Genomic DNA, 21458 nt, shown 5'->3' with positions numbered 1-21458 from the left:
AATAACTTTAAATCTGAGATTGACAGATTGTTGTTAGGCAAGGGTACAAAAGAATAGCGAGTCCAGGAAGGTGGACAAAGTTAGAGTGCAGGTTTGAAGTCATAACATTATTGAAGACAGAAGGGGATTGGGGCTGAATGGCCTGCTCCTGTCCCTAAAACAGAAAGGGAGAAAATTGGATGGGCCATTGAAATAACATTAAGGAGGTTAAAACGAAGCATAACTGTTAGTATTTGAGATTGATACCTATGGATGACCAAAAGGCTCCATGGTCATCAGTTACAATCCTGAATGCACCTATTTGCTTCATTTCAACATTGACATGCAAGGCATTGCCACGATATATTCTGGCAATAAGCAACAGGAGCTATTTGTTAAAGATCAGAAAATTTAGATGGTGCAAGATTGTGGCAGTCTATGTCTGAAGCATGTCAGTGCAGGAACAGAGAGCTACTGGTACAGACTAGTTTCTGAGTGAGTGATTATGATCCAATATCTGACTTTGGATTCTGTTCTGACAATCCTCGTGTTGAGACAGTGATTGCACAGAGGCTGAAGATGCAATCTTGAAGTAAAATCATGATCCCGCGACAGCAGATCTGGCTAGGGAGGCCTTTGAAAACTGTGGTGAGTTCTGGTCACCAAGTTTTGGCTTCAGAGCAGTGTGATGAGTTGGCCACACATTTAGAAACACCGAGATGATAAGATTCGACTTTACTGTCTGGCAAAGTGATGGAAAAACTCTCTGGACTTTTTATAGTTATTTAAGTCACTAAATGGAATGGAAAAAATTATTCCAACATTATTGCAAATTATATAATAAATGTAGTCCAAAGAGAGAACAATATGATAGCATTCATCAACATCCCACTCCCTTCAGTGCAGTCCCACTATCCTGAAGTCAGCCACTCCTTTCATGTCATTGGGTCAAACTTCTGAACTTTCTTCCCTAACAGCAATGTTAGGAACACATTGATCACACAGGAGGCAGAAATTCAAGTAGAATATTCACCATCAGCTGATGGATGAGTGAAGCTATTTTAGTTCCTGCCAAAGCAACTCATAAATAAGATTCTATAATTAAACCAATGACTGCATCAGAATCACACTGTTCGTCCTATGAATTGTGACTGGATAACATTTTTGGGTGTTTTTTTAATATTTTAATTGTTGTTTGTGAACTCTTCTGTTTCATTGTGCTTTTATTTATTGACTTCATAGCAACCCGAGAGCGATTATACATTAGCACAATTCATCATTACATGTAAGGTTTTAAACCTAAATCAAACAAGGGGCAACTAGGGATGGACAATTAAATGCTGTCTGTGTCACAACAATGAATAAGAGGAAAGTATAGTGACTAGTTACAGGCTAATTTAAGGTTGTTATCAAAATATATTTCTTTGAATGATTAGTAGGAGGAGTGATCCTTCTGAAGCTGTAATGAGAAATCGTGAATTGCAATAGAAGGTTAAGTCAAATGGATAGATTCAACTCCTGAATTCTGCTTCGTTGTAAAGAGAAAATAAAGATACCTGCATTATAGCACCTGAGAAATACGTAAGAAAATATGAGCCAAAACAAATGGGGAGGAGAACAACTCTGATGAACACTCTGTAGAATTTGGGAATATATTTTGGGATGGCAGGAATAGCAGGCAGAGTTTGGTGAAATGTACGTGATTGCATTCTTTTGGATGTAGTGACTCCACAACAGAATAGATAATGGTCATACTTGTAGATTGTTGGTTAACCCAAGCCACTTATTGTTTCTTCTTCAGGGAATTTTTCCTACAGTCCGCAAATCATTACTCGGCAAGAGGCAGAAGACGCTCCCTCTGACTGGAGGTCAAAATTGAAGCCAGTCCAAAAGCATCACAGGTGAGTTTCCATCACAGGTATGAATGGCAGCTGAGCCTTTGAAGAACGACAGTGAGGTGTTCTGGATTTGGTCTATGATCCAGGCCCTGGCTGAAGCTTCAGTGCTGTGAGGAGAAATGTTCATTTTGGAAATTAGATTTGATTCTTGTAGAATGTAGATTATGCTTGTTTTATAGGCGCTGAAACCTCCAGTATGGCAGGTGGCATTCTGTACCTGCTCATTGTACACTGAAAGTGAGCTGCCTGCCATATTGTTAAAGGCTTCCTCATAGATATTCAGAATGTGTGCCTGACACACACATTGGTAAGCTCTTTGCATTTATGAATAGGAAGCCTCATTCCTGTTTGAGGCCACTGTACAAATTTGGATTCAGCATTGTGTTAATTTATGCCCATCCATTATATTCAGTTCTGCAGGCACTTGAGAGCCAACTAAACTCATTGGTTCTTCAATGGGCAATTGAATCAAGCTTACATATTTTATTCAACATTATTGTAGAATCAAGAGGAAAGCTTCCTTTTCAGAATAAGGTTCATTTTAAAAACTTGCATGACTAAACTTATGTGATTTTTTTTTACTGTGATTTGAAGTTGCTCGATCAGCGAAAGATATTGTAGGGATGCCTTTCTCTAGAAAGAGAAGGTTGAGAGAGAGAGCTGTTTTAACACAATGAAGGAGTTTGAGGTTGATGTGGAAATGTTTCCATTTGTAAGGAAGTTCAGAAGACATAATGCACCCTTCATAAATTAAATATGTGTTTGGGATAAATTTCTATACCCAGAAAACTGGTAGGATGTGCAACTTATTATCATGTGGAGCAGTTAAGATGAATAACAGGTGCATTTAAGGGAAAGCTAGATAGCACATGAGGCAGAAAGTAATAGAAAGTTATTCTGATAGGATTAGTTTATAACTTACTAATGTTGCAATGGAATGGTGTGCCATCTAGACTTGTACATGAAGATTGACTACTTGGGGGGTAGGTTGCCCATTAGATGGCCACCATCTGCCATGTTAAAGCACTTAGTATGAGTTAACCTTGACAAGGAGGGAAGACGATGAAAACAGCAAAATGCAATATAAAAGCACACATTCGCTCCACTTTATCATTGTTCCTTGCCAAGTTCTTGCTGCCTCCCTTTGGCCTTAAGTAGAATGATAGTCATGAGTTTAAAGTGCATACGGTCCAATAATGTCTTTATTTTTAAAATTCTTAACCTTTTTCACAGATCCTTCGATGGTTTAATTCTTCTTCATATCCACACCCACCACCAGCCCTTCAGCTCCATATGATTGCTGTATTTCTCCAATTTTGGCCTCATGAGCAATCCCCATTTTAATCACTTGCCCTGTAATGTTAAAAATCACACAACACTAGGTTATAGTCCAACAGGTTTAATTGGAAGCACACTAGCTTTTGGAGCGACCTGAAGAAGGAGTGGCGCTCCGAAAGCTAGTGTGCTTCCAATTAAACCTGTTGGACTATAACCTGGTGTTGTGTGATTTTTAACTTTGTACACTCCAGTCCAACACCGGCATCTCCAAGCCCTGTAATGTCTGTGCCATCAGCTGTCTAGGTCCTAAACTAAACATTTTAGCACCTTTCCTTCTTTCAGATGTTCTGTAAAACCTGCTTTTTTATACACAATGTTTGATCACTTTTCATAATATATTACCTTATGTGGCTCAAAAGTTGTTTTACAATGTTCCCATAAACCACCTTGGAACAGCTTGATATATTAAAGGTGCTAACAAGCAAGTTCTCCTTGTTATTGTCTGTGCAGCTAACTGCAACCAGCTTTCATCTGCCACAACGACAATCTGTTTTCTTGCAAATAGTCCATGTGTTGCAATGCTGGCTGTTGACAAACCTGAATGTCAACATCATGAATATTGACTTTTCTGGATTTCTTGTGTTCATTCTGGGGGTAAATCTGTACTTTGTGGGAGGATATACAGTGGGTGCTAGTGAATCTCCAGCCTGTTGACTCAGTGAAGGAACCCTGGAGAGGGATATGAACTTTCTGATGTTCCTGTATTGTGAGAGTAGAATGGGTTATTGCAACAAGATGTGTAAATGTGTGCTGCATTCATATGTAATGTCAAAAATCCAACAACACCAGGTTATAGTTAACAGGTTTATTTGAAATTGCAATAACCTGGTGTCATTTCATTTTGATCCTATCCATCCCAGTCCAACTCCAGCATCTCCACATCCAGTCATACGTAGCATCTGTTTCTTGGGGGTCAGGTCACTGGAGTGGTCAAACTAGGATTGTATGACACACATTTGATTTGTTTCATCAACAGTATTCTTGAGAAGTTCTAGCTCAACATTTGGACAATGTTGAGTTGACCAAAATTATTTGAAATTTTCAAAAGCCCCTTTGTCCTCAGTAAAACAGAAACAGAAAATGCTGGAGAAACTCAGCAGGTCTGGCAGTATCCATGGAGAGAGTAGGAGTTAACATTTTGTGTCCAATGCAACTTTTTTTCGGGGGGCTGGGAAGTGCAGTTTTTTATGCTACTGGCAGAGGGGGAGGAGGTGCAAATGGAACAGACTGTGAGGGCGCCCATAACAAGGGGAGTACAAATGGTGTAAAGGATAATTAGAGATCTAAAAAAAGGTATAAAGGAAGATGTGGAAAGGAGGAAATGGGTCCACTCTATCCACAACAAAATTAACAAAGCATGCAGGCATGCAAGTGCTGGGGGGAGGAGTGGTGGAGGTGTAAGGAAAATGGAGTACAAAGGTCATGTTCTGAAGTTGTGGAACTCAATATTAAGTGCTATAGGCTGTAAGGTGCCCAAATGGGAAATAAGGTGTTCTTCCTGCAACTTGTGTTGTGCTTCATTGGAATATTGCCACTGGCCCAAGATAGAAATGTTACCAAGACAGCAAGGTGGTTTGTTGAAATGGCAGATAGCTGGGAGATCCAGGACATGCAATGGACAGAGTGGAGGTGTTTCTGCAAAATGTTTGGTAAACCTAGTCTGTTTGGTGTCACCAGTGGAAAGGTTGTGAGCAGCAAATGCAGTAGACTTGACCGAAAGATGTACCAATAAAACTCTGCTTCACCTGAAAGGTGTGTTTGGGGGTGAGACAGTGAGAAGAGTGGAAGTGAATGATGAGGCGGTACTATTCCTCCAATTGTATGGGAAAGTGCCATTGGAGGGTGAGAAAGCATTAAGAGTGGTGGAAGAGTGGACCATGGTGTTGCAGAGGGAAAGGTCCCTGCAGAATGCTGACAAGAGAGGGAGGGGAAGATATGTTTGGTGGTCATATCGTACTGGAGGTGAGCATTCCTTCCCATTTGCACTATCTCCAGCAGGAAACTGCTACCAAACAAACTCTACCCTTCCCCTCCATTGGCAGCATTACACAGGGATCATCCCATGCTAACATCTCCACCCCAGGCCTGCTACAGTGTTCCAATAAATCAGCAAGGTCTCTAACCTCGTTGCTCTGAGAAATAGTTGGAATCACTCAGAACCTTCAAAACCAATAATTTAAACCTGTATTAAATATTTTATCTGTGTTCCCCACTCACTGTAGCCTTGTCTTGCTCTTAATTGCATTTTTTAAATCTTAGAGTCATAAAATGATGTAGCATGGAGGAGGCCATTAAATCCATCATGCCTATTCTAGATTTTTGAAAGAGATGCCTTATGAGTTCTGCTCCCTCGATCTTTCCATATGACTCTGCAGATATTTTCTTTGTGGGTTTACATCCAGTTTACATGGACTTAGCACCATGTAGGTCAACCCTGACCCTAACCCGAAACCTTTGCCAGCACATCCTTAGGCTGGCATTTCAGTGCAGTACCGAGAGAATGGTGTACTGTTGGAACTCCCACCTTTTGGATGAGATATTAACTCAAGGCTTACTGAATTGTGGCTCAGATGGATGTTCCCTACTAACATTCAAACAATCAGATCCAACTTAACCCCACCCAATCTCATCAGGACTGACTGACCTGGTCTTCAGTCCAATATTGTTAACAATCATGATCATTAAAATTGTTTAGTTTGTATATCTTGCAGAAGATCTTCCCTCCTTTTTACACATGCGTTGCAGGTAGGATTCCCATTTTATTCAGCTAATGAGGAGCTTGTATCTGATTTAATTCTGAAGGAAATCTCTGCAGGCCTGAATCCTCAGATTGCTGCAGTCTGAATCACTTTTGTTACCCCGTCTACAGTGATCAGAACATCGGCCTTTCTTAAAATCTTTAAATTGGAGAAAAAAAAAGATGTGGAGGATTGTGCTGAGCAGCTAGAGTTTGGCCATTTTCCTTTGAAGTCTCATTATTTTGAATGATTTTGTCCTGCTTTTCTCACTCCATTTAGACTCTTGCCCCCAGCACTTGTGTTGTTTCAAGGAAAGTGGCCTTGACTTTGACGTTAATATAGAAGTGGCTGCAAACCAGAGGACTATTTAGCCCTGAGCTTTGAGAACCACTTTGAAGCAGGCACCACTGCTGATGTGCACAGAGTATTATCAGACTTTGTGGATTTGCTACTCAGAAATAAATTTAAGGATGGCATTTTATGACCAGTTTTGAAATGCAGTAGATTCATATCTATCATGGGCGACTATTTGAACTTTACCATTTATTAGTTTCAGAAATTAAAGTCATTATTAAAGACATTAACAACATTGTTATCATTCTGTTATATTGTACAGTCAACCCTTCACCATTTATTAGCTGCAGAAATTAACAGTGACTACTGCATAACTGAATAATAACAATGCTATTAATGTCTTTAATGACTGCTTTAATTCCTGTAGCTAAAAACTGGTAACAGCATAATTATGTGGCACAAATGATGTTGTAAATGTGCTTTACATTGAATAAATGTAATAAAAATAAAGATGCCTGATCCCAGAACAGAATTAGGCTTGCTGAGTGTTTGGATGTTTAGTCTGTGCCAGCCAATGGGCTGCACTAGGGGTTCACTCTGGGAGGAAGAATTCAATTAGGTCCATGATCTGGTTAGGGATTTGTGATATGGAATTACCCAGTGCCTGGTCCTAAACTTTATGCAACTTGCTTATCTACTTGATGAGAGGGTGCAGCCCGTTGTGAAATGTACTGCTGCTTGGCCACATGTCCAACAGGGATGCAGCTTCTCAAACAACTGGAATGATTGCCAGTGAACTAGGATGGGTCCTTCTAAATGGTCTGCTGAGCATGTGTCTTCTGGAGTTGGTGCGCTCAAATTGTTCCTGCCCCCAGTTCCTTCGATGGATAGTTCGGTCTGAAGGGGCCTTTGAAGTCCAGGCCTTTGCCTCCACAGGAGACTAGAAAGCTCTCGAGGCATGCCCCGTAACGTGACAGGTGACCAAGGGGTTGCTGTGTTGGTGCAGAGAGGAAGGATGGGATGGTCAGGAATTGTGAAGCTACAGTGAAATGGCATTGAAGTTTCCTGGAACTGGAATCTGTATAGTTGTTCACTGACATCCCACCCATAGCAAAGTGATCCATGGTTACCTCCCTTCCTCTTCCTGAGTTGTCCCTTTGAAGGCCTGGAGGGAAGGGAGGTGCCAAATGAGAATCAATTTGTGGATGATATGGCAAACGACCACAAACGTGTAAACGTCCCTCAGTGAGTACTGGAGCATAGGTCAGAGAGTCATTGTGCTTTTACAATAGAAAGAGGCCTTTTAGCCACCAGGTCCATGCCTGTCATCAAACATTCATCTGTTCTCATCCCATTTTCCAGCACTTAGTCTGTAGCCTTGTATACTATGGAGTTTCAAGTGACCATCTAAATAATCCTTAAATGTCCTGCGGGTTGCCATCTCTAGACAGTGAGTTCCAGATATCCATATCCTCTGGGAGAAAAAAAAAGTTTTCATCAAATGCTCTCCAAAACTCTTGCTCCTTAAAACAGTTCTCTCTGATTATTGACTACTGTACTGATAGGAAATGTTTCTTCCTATCGACCCTATGCCCTTTATAATTTTGTACATCTTAATCAGGTCCCCCTCTCTGCTTTAAGGAAAACAGCTCCAGCCTATCTAATCTCTCTTCATAGCTGAATTGTTCCAACCTGGCAACATCATGGTGAATCTCCTCTCCAGCACAATCACGTCTTTCCTGTAGTGTAATCACAAGAACTACACACACTACTTCATCTTTGGCCTAACTAGTATTATACACAGCTCCATTGTAACATCCTTGCTCTTGTGATCAACACCTGATCAATAAGGGCAAGACTCCCATATGTTTTCTTAACCACCTTCTGTGCTTCTCCTGATGACTTCAGTGATCTGTAGAAATTCGTGCCAACATCCCTCTGTTCCTCTGTACTTTATAGGGTCCTACCATTTTCCTTGCCTCATTATTCCCTCATAAATGCACCAAATTACTTTTTTCAGGATTAATTCCATTTGCAATGGTTCGGCCCATCTGACCAGCCCATCTATATCATCCTGTCAGCTAAGGCTTTCCTCCTCACTTGTTATCACTCAACAATTTTCATGTCATCTGCAAATGCACTGACCATACCTCCTAAATTCATGACTAGATCATTGCTGTACACACAAACAGCACTGAACTCTATAGTAAGCTGCTGGAGAAAGGCTTCCAGTTACAACAATCATCCTTTGACTATCATCCTCTGCTTCTTGCCACTTTTTTTTTGTCATTGTTAGATCCAACTTGCCAAATTGTCCTGGATCCCCTGGGCTCTTAGCTTCTTAAACAGTCTGCCTTCTGAGACATTGTCAAACATCTCACTGAGATCCATGTAGACTACATCAACTGCATTACCCTCATTTATATACCCAGTCACTTCTTGGAAAGGTTCAATCAGATGTGTTTGACAAGATGCCCCTCTGACAAAGCTATGTCGACTATCATTGATTAATCCTTGCCTCTCCAAGTGGAGATTAATTCCACTCCTGAGAATTTTTTCCAGATTTTCTATTGCTAATGTTAAGCTCACTGGCCTATCCTGGTTTACCCATACCACTCTTCTTGACTAATGTTTCTACATTGCTGTCGTATCATCCTCTGACATTTCTCCTGTGTTCAGAGAAGATTTGAAAATTAGTATCAGAACCCTTGCAATCGCCTCCCAAGGCAGCCTGGGATACATCTCATCTAGGCCTGTGGATTTATCCACTAGCAAGCCTGGTAGAACAATACTACCTCCTCCTTCTCAATGCTAATTTGTTCAAGTATATCACAGCGCCCTCCCTGAACTCTATACCTACATTGTCCTCCTCTGTCCGTGATTGCAGATGCAAAGTACTCTTTTAAAACCGTGGTTATGTCTTTGGTTGCATACACAGATTGTTACTTTGGTCCCTAATGTTTCTTTCCCTGATTAGTCTTTTGTCTCTAAATACTTCAAAAAACTCTTTGAATTTAATGTAAAGTTACCTGTCAGTGTCTTTTCATGTGCCTTCTTCAACCTCCTAATATTTGTTAAGAAATCCCCTGTATTTTCTCTATGCCTCTAGGACATCTGCTGTTTTGAGGCTTTGGCATCTACCAGAAGTTTCTTTTTTTATAACCTCTGAATGAATTCCATACATTCAATGACATCCAGGATTCTCTTGATCTGTTGGTCCCACCCACTCACCTTTACAGGAACACATTGGCCCTATACTCTCACTGTTAGCTTTGCAATGCCTCCTTCACCTCTAATGTGGATTTTAATGGAAGTAGTTGCTCCTGGTCCACTTTAGCCAAATTTTGTCTTATTAACATTGTCCTTCCCTCAATTCACAACCTTTACTTCAGTCCATCTCTATTCCTCTCCAGACTGACCTTAAATCCTACTGAATTATGGTCACTGTCACTACCATGCTCTCCCACTGCCACATGAAATTAAGTCCAGTGCTACCCCCACTCTTTCTATGTGCTGGCTTAAAAAGCTGTCCTGGAGACAGTTTAGGAATTCTGCCCCCTGTAAGCCTTTCACATTTTGTCTATCACAATTAAGATTGGGGACGATGAATACACAACTTTTATTATCCTATTATTTCAGCATTTCTGTGAGATTTACCTACATGTCTGACCTTTTGTCTGCCCTTAAATGTTGGGTATGTATAGTATTATAACCTCCACATTCCCATCTGCCCCCATCATGACTGTGACTTGGCAAAAGCAAGTAGTCTGAATGCTTCACATTTTTCCCAGAATGCACGCTTTCAGACATGGAAGAAGGTTGGTTGAATGCTCCAGAATGATTGAGCTCCATTCTGACGTTTGGATCATTTTTCTTGAATATCCTTCACTAAGAAAGTTCTTTCTAGTAGACCTAGTCGTGGATCAACTACCTCACTTGGAGGAATCTTATTCTCCTGAAATACATTTGCCGAGGATTTCTTCCCTGCTAACTTCATGATGCCCTCTGGAGAATCTTTAACCTTAGTAATATCCATTGTGGAAGAATGCTGCTCTGTTGAAACAACACTTTCCCCTTTGCCTGGTCCAGAAATCCAGGATGCTACAATGTGTTTTTTTTAATTAGAAGAGATACTTTTTTTTGCTGTGTATTAGATGCTTAAAGCAAGCCATGTTATCTGTGACTGTGTCCTGAATCTGTGGATGTTGGATTGGTTTTTACTGAGTCATTACATTACATTACATTACATTACAGTGTGGAAACAGGCCCTTCGGCCCAACAAGTCCACACCGACCCGCCGAAGCGAAACCCACCCATACCCCTACATTTACCCCTTACCTAACACTACGGGCAATTTAGCATGGCCAATTCACCTGATCTGCACATCTTTGGACTGTGGGAGGAAACCGGAGCACCCGGAGGAAACCCACGCAGACACGGGGAGAACGTGCAAACTCCACACAGTCAGTCGCCTGAGGCGGGAATTGAACCCAGGTCTCTGGCGCTGTGCGGCAGCCAGTGCTAACCACTGTGCCACCGTGCCGCCCTCTCCATTTTGTTGAAACATCTTTCGTCTCAACCTGCTAGTATATCTGGGTTGAAATGTACAGACATTTCATTTTGGTTTATTGATTAGGTTGTATAATATCAGTTGCCTTCTGTGATTATTTGACTGGTAAAGATTATTTCACATCCTCCAATGGAAGCAGTAGCTTTGTCATTGACATTAACTGTTCTACCTTATTTACATTTGTTCACCAGATTGTTCTGCTGCTATCAATATCCTGAATGGGCTCAAATGGCTTGTCCTGCTCATTCTTGTTCACAGTATTTGCTTCTTTTTGCTGAGTGTTATCTTCTAATCTGCATTTAGTGTTGACAAGAGTGTATTCCTGATTGGACAATCCTGTAAGATAGCAGATTTCACAAGAAGTTATGAGATTTTCCATCTCTCTTTGAGACCTCCGGCTATGACATTGTTGACTGAGTCCTGGCTGTACTCCTGACAATATCGAAGTGTCTCTGGTGTATTTTTTTGAAATACATCTAGTGTTGTTGTCAAGAGTGTAGTGCTGGAAAAGCACAGCACATCAGGCAGCATCTAAGGAGCAGGAGAGTCAACGTTTTAGGCATAAGGGCTAATGCCTGAAATGTTGATTCTCCTGCTCCTCGGATGCTGCCTGACCTGCTGTGCTTTTCCAGCACCACACTCTTGACTGTGACTCTCCAGCATCTGCAATCCTGACTTTCTTCATCTTGTGTTGTTGACCAATTCACTGAATCTTTGGTCTGGCCATCCTGCCACAGCGTTCTAATGAATAGTAGCACATCCTTGGTCACAGTTTTTTGTTCTTGTAGAATTTGGTTGCCCTCTCTTGACATGCTGACCATTGTTTCTCCTCACCCCTATGAAATACTTCTTTTACACCATCGTAGGTCATCTGTTTCAGGCTCCTGTGGTGCTGACACCATTATGGAACCGATGTTTGTAGCCTCTGGCTTTTACATCTCTTCTGCACCCTGGTGGCTTCAGAGAGAAAGCACAGAGTACTTGCATGTTACTGTAGCAATAAGGTAGGCCTCATAAAGAGTTGAATGTACCAGAGAGCTAAGTTGTCATATTACAGAACAATTATAATAATTATATAATTATAATATATTATAATTTATTCTTGTTGAAATTGTACCCTTTATTTGAATCGCATAGTTGTGCTTCCTTTTAAATGAAAAGTGGAAGGTGGAGCGGGCATTATTAGGGGGAGGGTGATGTGGAGAGGATGGATTTCACTGACAACACTGAGGTAATCCTTCTTAAATATTTATTTAAAGAAATGCGAGCTACGCTTCCCAAAAAGTGCAATGTGAATCCAACGTTCAGGGAATGAGCTGAAAGGCTATCATCTCAATCTGTAGATAGATTAATTTTATGTTAAGATACTAGCAAAATAATCTGACAGCTGTGTACTAGCTTTATCTCTTGCATTTGTAGTACAAGTCCTTTAATCATCCCTTTACTTTAATACTAAGCCATTGAGTCATGTCCTTATAAAAGGGTGATGCCTCACTATTCTCCTGTCAGCAGTCAGATTATGCCAGCAATTGTACAAGTTTGTTTATTCAGTTACAATTTTTGGCTTCAGATCTGGAAAAATCCAGAGTTATTTTATTCCCAGAAATTTGAATATGGAATCAAAGAATCACACATAGGGAGGTCCTTCAGCCCATTATGTCTGTGATAGATTTTTGAAAGGATGATTCAAATGCTCACACTCCCATGATCTTTCCCTGCATCTCTGCATATTTATTTCCCTTCAGATTCCTTTTAGAAGTTACTGCTGAATCTGGCAGTGATTTCCAGATCATAAACCATTAAAACAAATATATAAACAGAGAGATGGAGAAAGACCAGCTGGAAGGTCTACTCAAGAAATGTTTTTTATGGCCACCAGACCATGTAAACTACATAACTGATGCATTGTTGCAAGTCACTCTGACTCATTCAATTCATCTATAACTGACAGGATGAAGGAGAACCTCACAGCTCTGCAGGAATGTTTCTTTCTCTTTCTCTCAGTCTATAGAAGACAAACGTCACATTACACTGTAAGACTCTGATAACTGCACTTATTAACACTTAAATGAACATGTTAAAAATGAGGAATAAAAGTTGTTTCACTGTTAGTGCTTAATTCAATTGGGCCTGTGCTGTCAGTGACAATCCTGATCTAGATTTTGTGCTTAGCTCTCTGGAGAAGAGCATTAACATTCTACTGAGAGTGAGCCATGGCTTAATGTTTCGTGTTTTCATTAATTTGAACAGGACCCAAGAGTTCACTGTAACTGGATGATTCCTAAAACTAAAGGGATAGTTGAATAGCATTTGCTAGAGCTAAAAATGTGTTGCTGGAAAAGCGCAGCAGGTCAGGCAGCATCCAAGGAGCAGGAGAATCGACGTTTCGGGCATGAGCCCTTCTTCAGGAGTTTAGCTTCCAACTATTCTTTTAACGCTGATCTGTAACTTGGTGTTATTGAAATGGAGTGCTACTGTGTAATGTACTGACGGCTTCCATTTGAACAGTGAATACTGCTTGAATTCCTAATCCAAAGCTTGGCTCACATTCCTGGTCAGTTATGTAGAAAAGGACAGATTGATTCATTGCCTTCTCAGCATACTAATTACATATATATAGGATTTGTTAAAGAATTCAGCCCATAGGCTTGTCAACCCTTCCAGGTTGACCTCCAGGATCAATCAATACTAGAGGTGTGGGTGGGGTGGTTCCAGGTAGAACGTCATGTGACAAAGCCTAAGGTCATGTAACAGAGGGTCAAGTGACACTAAGCAGAACTGGAGATTCTTTCCTAAGGGAGTTAGGCACATTCTGAGACATGGAACATAATAAATGGCGCCGTGATTATTAAGGTCACTGTTCTCCTTTCTGTGTGTGACTGTTGGAACTCTCAATCCCAGGCACATTGTTAATCTCTTGAGGGCATTTAGAGGTTAATTGTAGCTATTTGTAAGTTGCTGGCTCCTCATCAGAGGAACTGAGCTTTAAATTCTGACGGTTGAGATTTTCCATCGTTCCAATGTGTCTGGAAGTTACTCATGGGGACCCTGGGGAATCCTCATTGTAGCAGATTCTGAAGGAATTGGCCGGGAAATTTAAGAATCCACTGGATAGTTCCTCTATGCCTAGAATCCTCCAGAAGTCTCCATTTAAATTGGAGACTTTGATGGGCTCAGACGAAATTAAGTAAATAGTTACTCAGGAAAAGTTGGACTATTAAACATGTAGTCTAACTCTTGACCTGATACTCCCCTCACTCCACACTGACCCTACCTCTCAGCAGTCTGGGTTGACACTTCCATCTCTTGCTTTCTTCCCCTCATCTCTGCCACTGGACCTGACTCTATCCTTCCCCCCCCCCCCAACCCAGGAAGCGCTGACCACACCTTCCATTCCGCTGCATCCATTTTACCCTTCCTCTGCCCTCCATCCCTTCCACTGCACCCAGTGTGGAATACCCTTTGTAACGGCATTGTAGATCGAGAAAGAAACTCACCAGCACCTTCTCAAGGGCAACCAGGGATGGCCCAGCCTGTGATGCATGAATAAAGAAAGAAAATATTCGTTGCCCACCTGACACCCTACTTAATTGGTATTCTATTTCATTGGCACTCTGGCACCTCTTTCGAGTGGCTCCCTACATATCTGGCACCTTAGCCTCACACTTGGCTTATGTACTTAACCTTTGATAGCAGTTAACAAAGTGCGTGTCTGTGATCCTAGAGCTTTACGTTTCAGGAAACAGCAGCTGATTGCTGTGAGAAAGGAGCATGGTTTGCTTTCTCCAGTTCTGCACAACTATCAGAATGCACGTCCGACTCTGTGTTTCTGACACGGTCCTGATCGGAACCTCCTCTCAGAAATGCAGAGCCTCTGGTTACCATTCCTCGGAAAATCTGGCTCTACTTTTCTTTTCTATCTCGGTTCAGATTGTGCAGGAGTGAGGTAGTGGAAATCTGGAACTCTTCCCCGAAAAGCTGCTGAGCTCCAGGGATCGTTGGACATATTTCAAACCGAGACAGACAAGATTTTGTGGGCTTGCAGTTTCAGGGTTCTGCAACCAAAGGGGATACGTGGCATTAATGTCGAGATGGAATGGTGAAACAGATTTCAGGCTGAGTGGTTTTGCCCTGCCTGTAGATTCCTATGGCGAGGTGTGATGTGTGCAGTGTGATTTGACACCTGATGTGTGCGTTATTAGAATTTACGTAATCAATTTAAATTTGATATTTTTGTTTTTAGCTTTGGATCCACAGACATCAAACAAATGCACAGTTCATCCATTAACGTGGATATTAAAAAGCCAAGTGCATTTGGCAACACAGGAAACACTCCCTCTACACCCAAGACAGCTGCAGGCAGCAATTGGACTCCAAGTTCGCCCAGCACAGGCGGTGGGAAACAGATAGCGGTTACATTCTCTATCCATAATCCCAGCAACACAACAGTCTCCACCTCTCCTGTTTCCCCCGCCAAAGGGGTATCTGGGACCGAAGCCAAAACGTTCCACTCCACACAGCAGAAGAGGGTGCTCAAACCAGCCGCAGAACTGTTGGCAGGAGTAAAGGATGGCATCCAGTCTCCAATAGACAAGAGCCCTGTCGCAGTGTCCCCCTTTGAGAAGGACACAAGGAGGCCACAGGGTTTTGGGAGTAGCCATCAACCTGCATTAGACCAGGTCACGGAGGAATCACCAGGGAGACAGAGCTGGGTCCAAGGCAAATCAGCCACTGAGACAGGTCAGTATGTCCCTGCACAAAATTCTACTGCCAAAAGCTGCACCTCAGCTAATACTGCTCTGCATTCATTACCTTTCATTATACCAGGAGTACAGATTATAACAGAAAGTCAATTTGATGATGGAGCTAATCTGCACATGAAAATTGGCATATTTTGGTAATATTTCTTAAAGCACAATGCCGACACCTTTGATCTTCAACAAGAGAATCATTGGGGAAGCTATTTATTAACAAATCTCATTTTCATACTTAAATCTCTCTCTTTCAATGAGTGCAGTTCAGCTTTTATAGGGTATGCCTGGCGTTTATTTTATAATTAAGCAGTGATAATTATGCTACACATTTTACTCAAAGCAATGCTATGTCACAGGATTAAAGGGAAAATTAGAGAGCCTGATTGCTTTTGTGTTATTACTCTTGTTGAATGAAGATCAGGTTGGTTACTAAGGAAACCTCAGTACCAGTTAAAAAGCTCAACAACGACACTGCATTTGTAGAGTACTTTAACATAGTAGAACCTCCTGAGGAGCGATTCTCAAACAAAATTTGACACCAAGCCACAAGAGGTACTGCAACAAAGGAGGAAGCATCTAAGGAGTGTCTTGAAGAAGAAAAGCATCGCGTTGATTTAAGGTGAAAAGTTAGGCCAAGGAAGATTAAGGCATGAACACCAATGGTGGTGTGATTAAAGTTAAGGAGATACAAGATGATAGAGTTGGAAGGATGGGAAGACTGTACATTTAGAAGAGATTTCAGAGCTAAGGGGAGTGGAGGGCAAGGCCTAGAGAAAAGAGGAAAATTATAAAGCTTTGTTGACCTTTCTCATTCCATTCTGGCAAGATTTACTGGAATAGGAAGAGGTGACCCTGCAGATTGGTATTCTGCTGTTCATTGAGATAATGGTTGCTGTGTATCTTAATTTCTTCACCATACCTTGGGTCCTTTATTCCTAAAAACCGGCTGAGTTGAGGATGATTGCCCTCGGCCTCAAAGCAGCATGTAACCAAGTATTACTTTAAGGGACTCTTAATAAACTGAACTTGATGGGAGTCATGAGAAAACTCTCAACTAGTTGAAGTCACGTTGAGCACAGAAGAAGATGGTTGTCATGTCGAAAACCAATTATAAAATCATGCAATGGTTATGGAGATCATTCAGCCCAATTTGATCATGCTGGCCCTCTGCAAGAGCATCGCAGTATGTCCTGCTCCCCTGCCATTTTGTAACAGCCCTGCAATGTTTTTCTCTTCAGATAATAGTCCAATTCTGTTTTCAAAACCTCCTTGATACTGCTGCCACCACACTGTCAGACAGGGCACGCCAGATCTTAAGCACCTGCTGTGCAAAAGAGTTTTGTTCATGAGCCATCTCAGCTCCAGGACATCTCTGCAGAAGTTTATCAGGGTACTGAAACCCTGGGCCCAACCATCTTCAGCTGCTTCATCAATGACCTTTCCTCTGTTGTAAGATCTGAAGCAGAGATGTTCACTGAACAATTCCCGACACCTGAGAGACTGAAGCAGCCCATATCCAAATGCAACAAGATCTGGTTGATATCCAGCTGAAAAATGTGTTGCTGGAAAAGCGCAGCAGGTCAGGCAGCATCCAAGGAGCAGGAGAATCGACGTTTCGGGCATAAGCCCTTCTTCAGGAATGAGGAGGGTGTGCCAAGCAGGCTAAGATAAAAGGTAGGGAGGAGGGACTTGGGGGAGGGGCGTTAGGAATGCGATAGGTGGAAGGAGGTTAAGGTGAGGGTGATAGGCCGGAGAGGGGTCGAGAAGAAGATTGCAGGTCAAGAAGACGGTGCTGAGTCTGAGGGTTGGGTCTGAGATAAGGTGGGGGGAGGGGAAATGAGGAAGCTGGAGAAATCTGCATTCATCCCCTGTGGTTGGAGGGTTCCTAGGCGGAAGATGAGGCGTTCTTCTTCCAGACGTCATGTTGCCATGGTCTGGCGATGGAGGAGGCCAAGGACTTGCATGTCCTTGGCGGAGTGGAAGGGGGAGCTAAAGTGTTCAGCCACGGGGCGGTTGGGTTGGTTGTTGCCACTCCAGGTCCTTGGCCTCCTCCATCGCCAGACCATCATTAACATCCTTGATTTCTCCCTGTCATCATTATACCATTATGGATTACCATTGATCTGAAACTTAACTGGACCAGCCATATAAACATTGGCAACACAGCCGGTCAATACTTTTATTTCTGTGGTGAGTAATTCACCTACTTACTCCTCAAAGCCACAAAGTACTCTGCACTTGCTTGGATGCACATACTTTCAACAACACTCAAAGAAGTTTGACATCATCCAGGACAAAGAGACCTGTTTGATCTACATACCAAGCCATCACATTCAACACTTACTCCCTCCACCGCTCACTCACAGCTGCAGCAGCTTACCACCTACAGATGCATTCTTTCAGCTGTACTTTCCAACCCTGTGACCTCTACTACCAGAAGGATAAGGCAATAAAAGCGAGGGAACACCACCACCTGCAATTACCCTGTCAAGCCACGTAGCATCCTGATTTGTATCACTGGTCCTTTACTGTCGCTGGGTCAGAATCCTGGGATTCCCTTCCTTACACCAACGCGGACATACCTCTGTCTCATGAATTGCAGCAGTTTGTTAAGGTGGCTGAGCACCACCCCTTGAGGGTAATGAGGGATTCACAGTAAATGCTAGCCTTGCCCCTGCTGCCGACATACCAAAAACACATTGAAAAATAAGTAACACATTTGGAATGTTCAATTGACCCAAGCCCTAGGTTTTGCAATGAGAAGAGAGTTGCAGTTTTCTTATATCCTTAGATAGAATAAATGATTCCTGGCAGTATCTGGAATTGTCCAGCTCTAATTTTGAAGTTCTAAGCAATCACCTGTACGTGAGGGAATACGAGACTTGTCCTCCCACCTGACTTCATAATTTAACTGTTTAATCTCAGTATCACTGGCGTATCTGGGTTGCACCCCACTCCCAGGTAGATATATCCTCCCTTGAGGTGCTGTATCCCAACTCAAAGCCATTGTCTAAATGGGGTGTTATCAGAGGTTTATATGACTCACCACTTTGTGTTTCTTCTGTGTTAGTTATTGATGGGATAATGTCTGACTACAAGAGTTCTGAAGAGACACTGGTTTAATTTTACAGGAAAGTCAGCAAGAGCAAAATTCTTTGAAAGCAACTACATTCCAGAAGATCCCAAGAAAAGCCAAGGTCATGGTGACTCTCCCACTACCCCTGAGAAGGTGAGAATGAGCGAATGAGAAGGAAGGAAATTCACTCCATAATAATATGAATAATGTTTTAAAAATTAGTTCATGGGATATGGGCATCGCTGGGTGGGCTAGGATTTATTGCCCATCCCTAATTGCCATTTTGGAGGGCATTTAAGAGTCCACCACATTACTGTGGGTCTGGAGTCACATATAAGCCAGACCAGATAAGGACAGCAAAATTTCTCCTCTGAAGGGCATTACTGAACCAGATGAGTTTTTAACGATTGATAATGTTACACGGTCACATAGCTTTAATTTGAGATTTTTATTGAATATAAATGTTATTGTCTGTCATGGTGGGATTCAAACCCATCTCCTCAGAACATTGGCCTGGAGTTCTATATTACTGAGTCTGATTTGCTTACCACTACAGCACTGCATCCCCATAAAGAAGAAAATTATCAGTAGAGCAAAGTAAAAGGCTAGTCACTTATGGGTGAGGATGAGGATGGGAGGGAAAAGGAGGGATTTGTGGTGGGTGAAGCGTGTTTGTGTTAGTCCATGTGTGCACGGTCACTGTATTTAATCTTGTTGTCACATTAACAGTCCTTTTCATGTGATCTCAATGTTCACTCAGTCCTATCCACAGTCATTGTACACAGTGTGCATTCATTGGTTGACTGGTGCCCTGCAGTGTGCTCATCACCTTCCCTTCCCATTTAGGTTGTGTCAGGGAGACTGTCTGAGGACTTTCACTTTATCCTGATGACAGATTGCTTGCTAAAGTATGTTCCTTTCACTGGCCTAGGTCTTATTCACAATAAAGCAAGACATTAGCCACGGGGGTCAACATAGATGATCAAGCAGCCAAGTCTGATTCACAGGCAACTGACCAGGGTGGAAGCAGCAGGAATGGGAAGAGAAATGTTTCCTTGGGAATGGGTTTTATTAATTCCTCCCTGAGAAGGCCAACATTAGTTCATTTAAGAAGATGCCGCTGAGTCTTTATTTGCAAAGAGATCTAGCTGACTGTGGGAACAAATTTGTCCACTTATCGTTTTTCCTGTTTGCATTTCGTTTGAACTCTGCACTTCATGTTGCAGAGCACCTCCAGTCAGCGGATATCGGAAGAGGACATTCGGAATGAACTGCAGGATATCGGGAAGAAGCTGGACGCACTGGAACAGAAGGGGGTGGAGCTGGAGCCTCAGCTTCGGAGCTGTGAGGGAGGTGGGTGTCTGAGGCAGAGCAGAAACTGGGCTGTGTCACCCCTGCCCAAAGTTGGAAACAGAAGTTGATTCGATTTTTTTTGTGAGAGTATTAAGAGTTTAGATCCAGATCAATAATAGTAGAGTCGTGTGAGGCATTAAATGAATACTTTGTACGAAAATTATTCTGGGAATGGTGGAGAACTGAAAGTCAAGTGCAAATGAGAAGCAGGGGATATTATCATTAATCAAGAAATAGTGCTGGAGTAATGAATGGGTATTAATGCCATCAAATGGCCAAATCCTAAAATTTTAAGAAAGGTAGCTGGAGGGATATTGGATGCATTGCCTTTGATCTTCCCTAGATTGTAGAACAGTGCCCATCAATTTGAAAGTAACATGTGCAATTCCATTACTCAGTAAGATAGAGAGAGAGAAGGACAGATAAAACTAGGGTCTGTGGCCTGGGGTTAAGTCGGAAGTTGGGCAGCACTGTACAGAAGCAGTGATTGCTCTAGTGACAGGAGGATGCTTACGAAAAGCTTTAAACATTCATTCATTGATAACTCACCACAATGTTTAAAAAATAAACTATTTTTCACTGTAGATAATAAACTGTAAAGAATTCCCTGACCATTGAAAGTATCAATAGCTGTAAATGTAAGCACTCAATACCTCTTGCTTGTGTAAATAAATGTTGTGAAATTGACTTAATCAGAAAGCTATAGCTGTCCATCAAGCAGGGGCTCAGGTGTTTCATCTAAGCAATAGATCCCTCAGCTCTCAGTCTCTTTCCTAGCGATTGCTGCATGGAGCGAACAATTCAAGTGATGGAATACAGGTCAGAAAACCTCTGGGCCTACAGCTTGACCTGCTCCTCCTCGGTAGTTACCAACCTCTCCACAGAGGAAACCATGTGCTTATGTGTCTGAAACATGGCAGAACTTAAGGCATGTATGCACTCCTCCATAGTCTGTGCAAAGCTGCTCATACCCAGGTAGATCTGCTATGTATTCTTCTATTTTGTCGCATGCCCAGCAGACAGCGTTCAATCATGAGCTGATGCCCAATAATACTTAATATCAGGAACCTCAGCATTCACAGGTTCCCTCAGCTGCTGTGATGTGGTTATGCTGTACTCACAGAACATAGCCATCTTTCTTAATGCAAGCCCCCCCACCGTCAGGGTGGGGACAGCTGAGCTGGTGGAGGGTGAGGAAGAGACAGGGCGTGGTACATCCTCTGGGGTCAGGTTTGCAAGCACCTGTAAAGGGGAACTAAAAGAAACATGTTGACATTCCACAGAATCTATGAGTACAACGCCATTCCTTCTGTGGTCCTGAGTGCCATAGTAGTGACACCACTCATTGTAGCTGCCTTATCACTCCAGCTTTACCTGCCTGTTCCCCAGCAGTCTGGAGGGATCTTCCTCAGCTGATGTGAGGACTTTGACATTGGGAATCCCTCTACCCATTGTCAA

At 42.2% G+C, this 21458-nt stretch overlaps 1 protein-coding gene across 2 annotated transcripts in view; it reads left to right on the top strand.

The window, feature by feature from the left end:
• Positions 1 to 21458, top strand: part of micall2a (mical-like 2a) — a 96006-nt gene that overhangs the window by 63426 nt on the left and 11122 nt on the right. For both annotated transcript variants that reach the window (XM_043711848.2, XM_087997721.1), the window contains 4 exons: positions 1781 to 1880; positions 15061 to 15557; positions 18703 to 18800; positions 19874 to 20000. In XM_043711848.2, the coding sequence (XP_043567783.2) occupies positions 1781 to 1880; positions 15061 to 15557; positions 18703 to 18800; positions 19874 to 20000 (822 nt within the window). The remainder of the gene's footprint in view (positions 1 to 1780; positions 1881 to 15060; positions 15558 to 18702; positions 18801 to 19873; positions 20001 to 21458) is intronic.

The sequence above is a fragment of the Chiloscyllium plagiosum genome, unplaced genomic scaffold (genome assembly GCF_037043375.1).
Source record: "Chiloscyllium plagiosum isolate Xiang-an unplaced genomic scaffold, Cpla_swu_hap1 HiC_scaffold_20, whole genome shotgun sequence".
Lineage (NCBI taxonomy): Eukaryota > Metazoa > Chordata > Chondrichthyes > Orectolobiformes > Hemiscylliidae > Chiloscyllium > Chiloscyllium plagiosum.
Note: the sequence above shows the minus strand (reverse complement) of the source record. Positions and strands in the feature narration are given on the sequence as shown.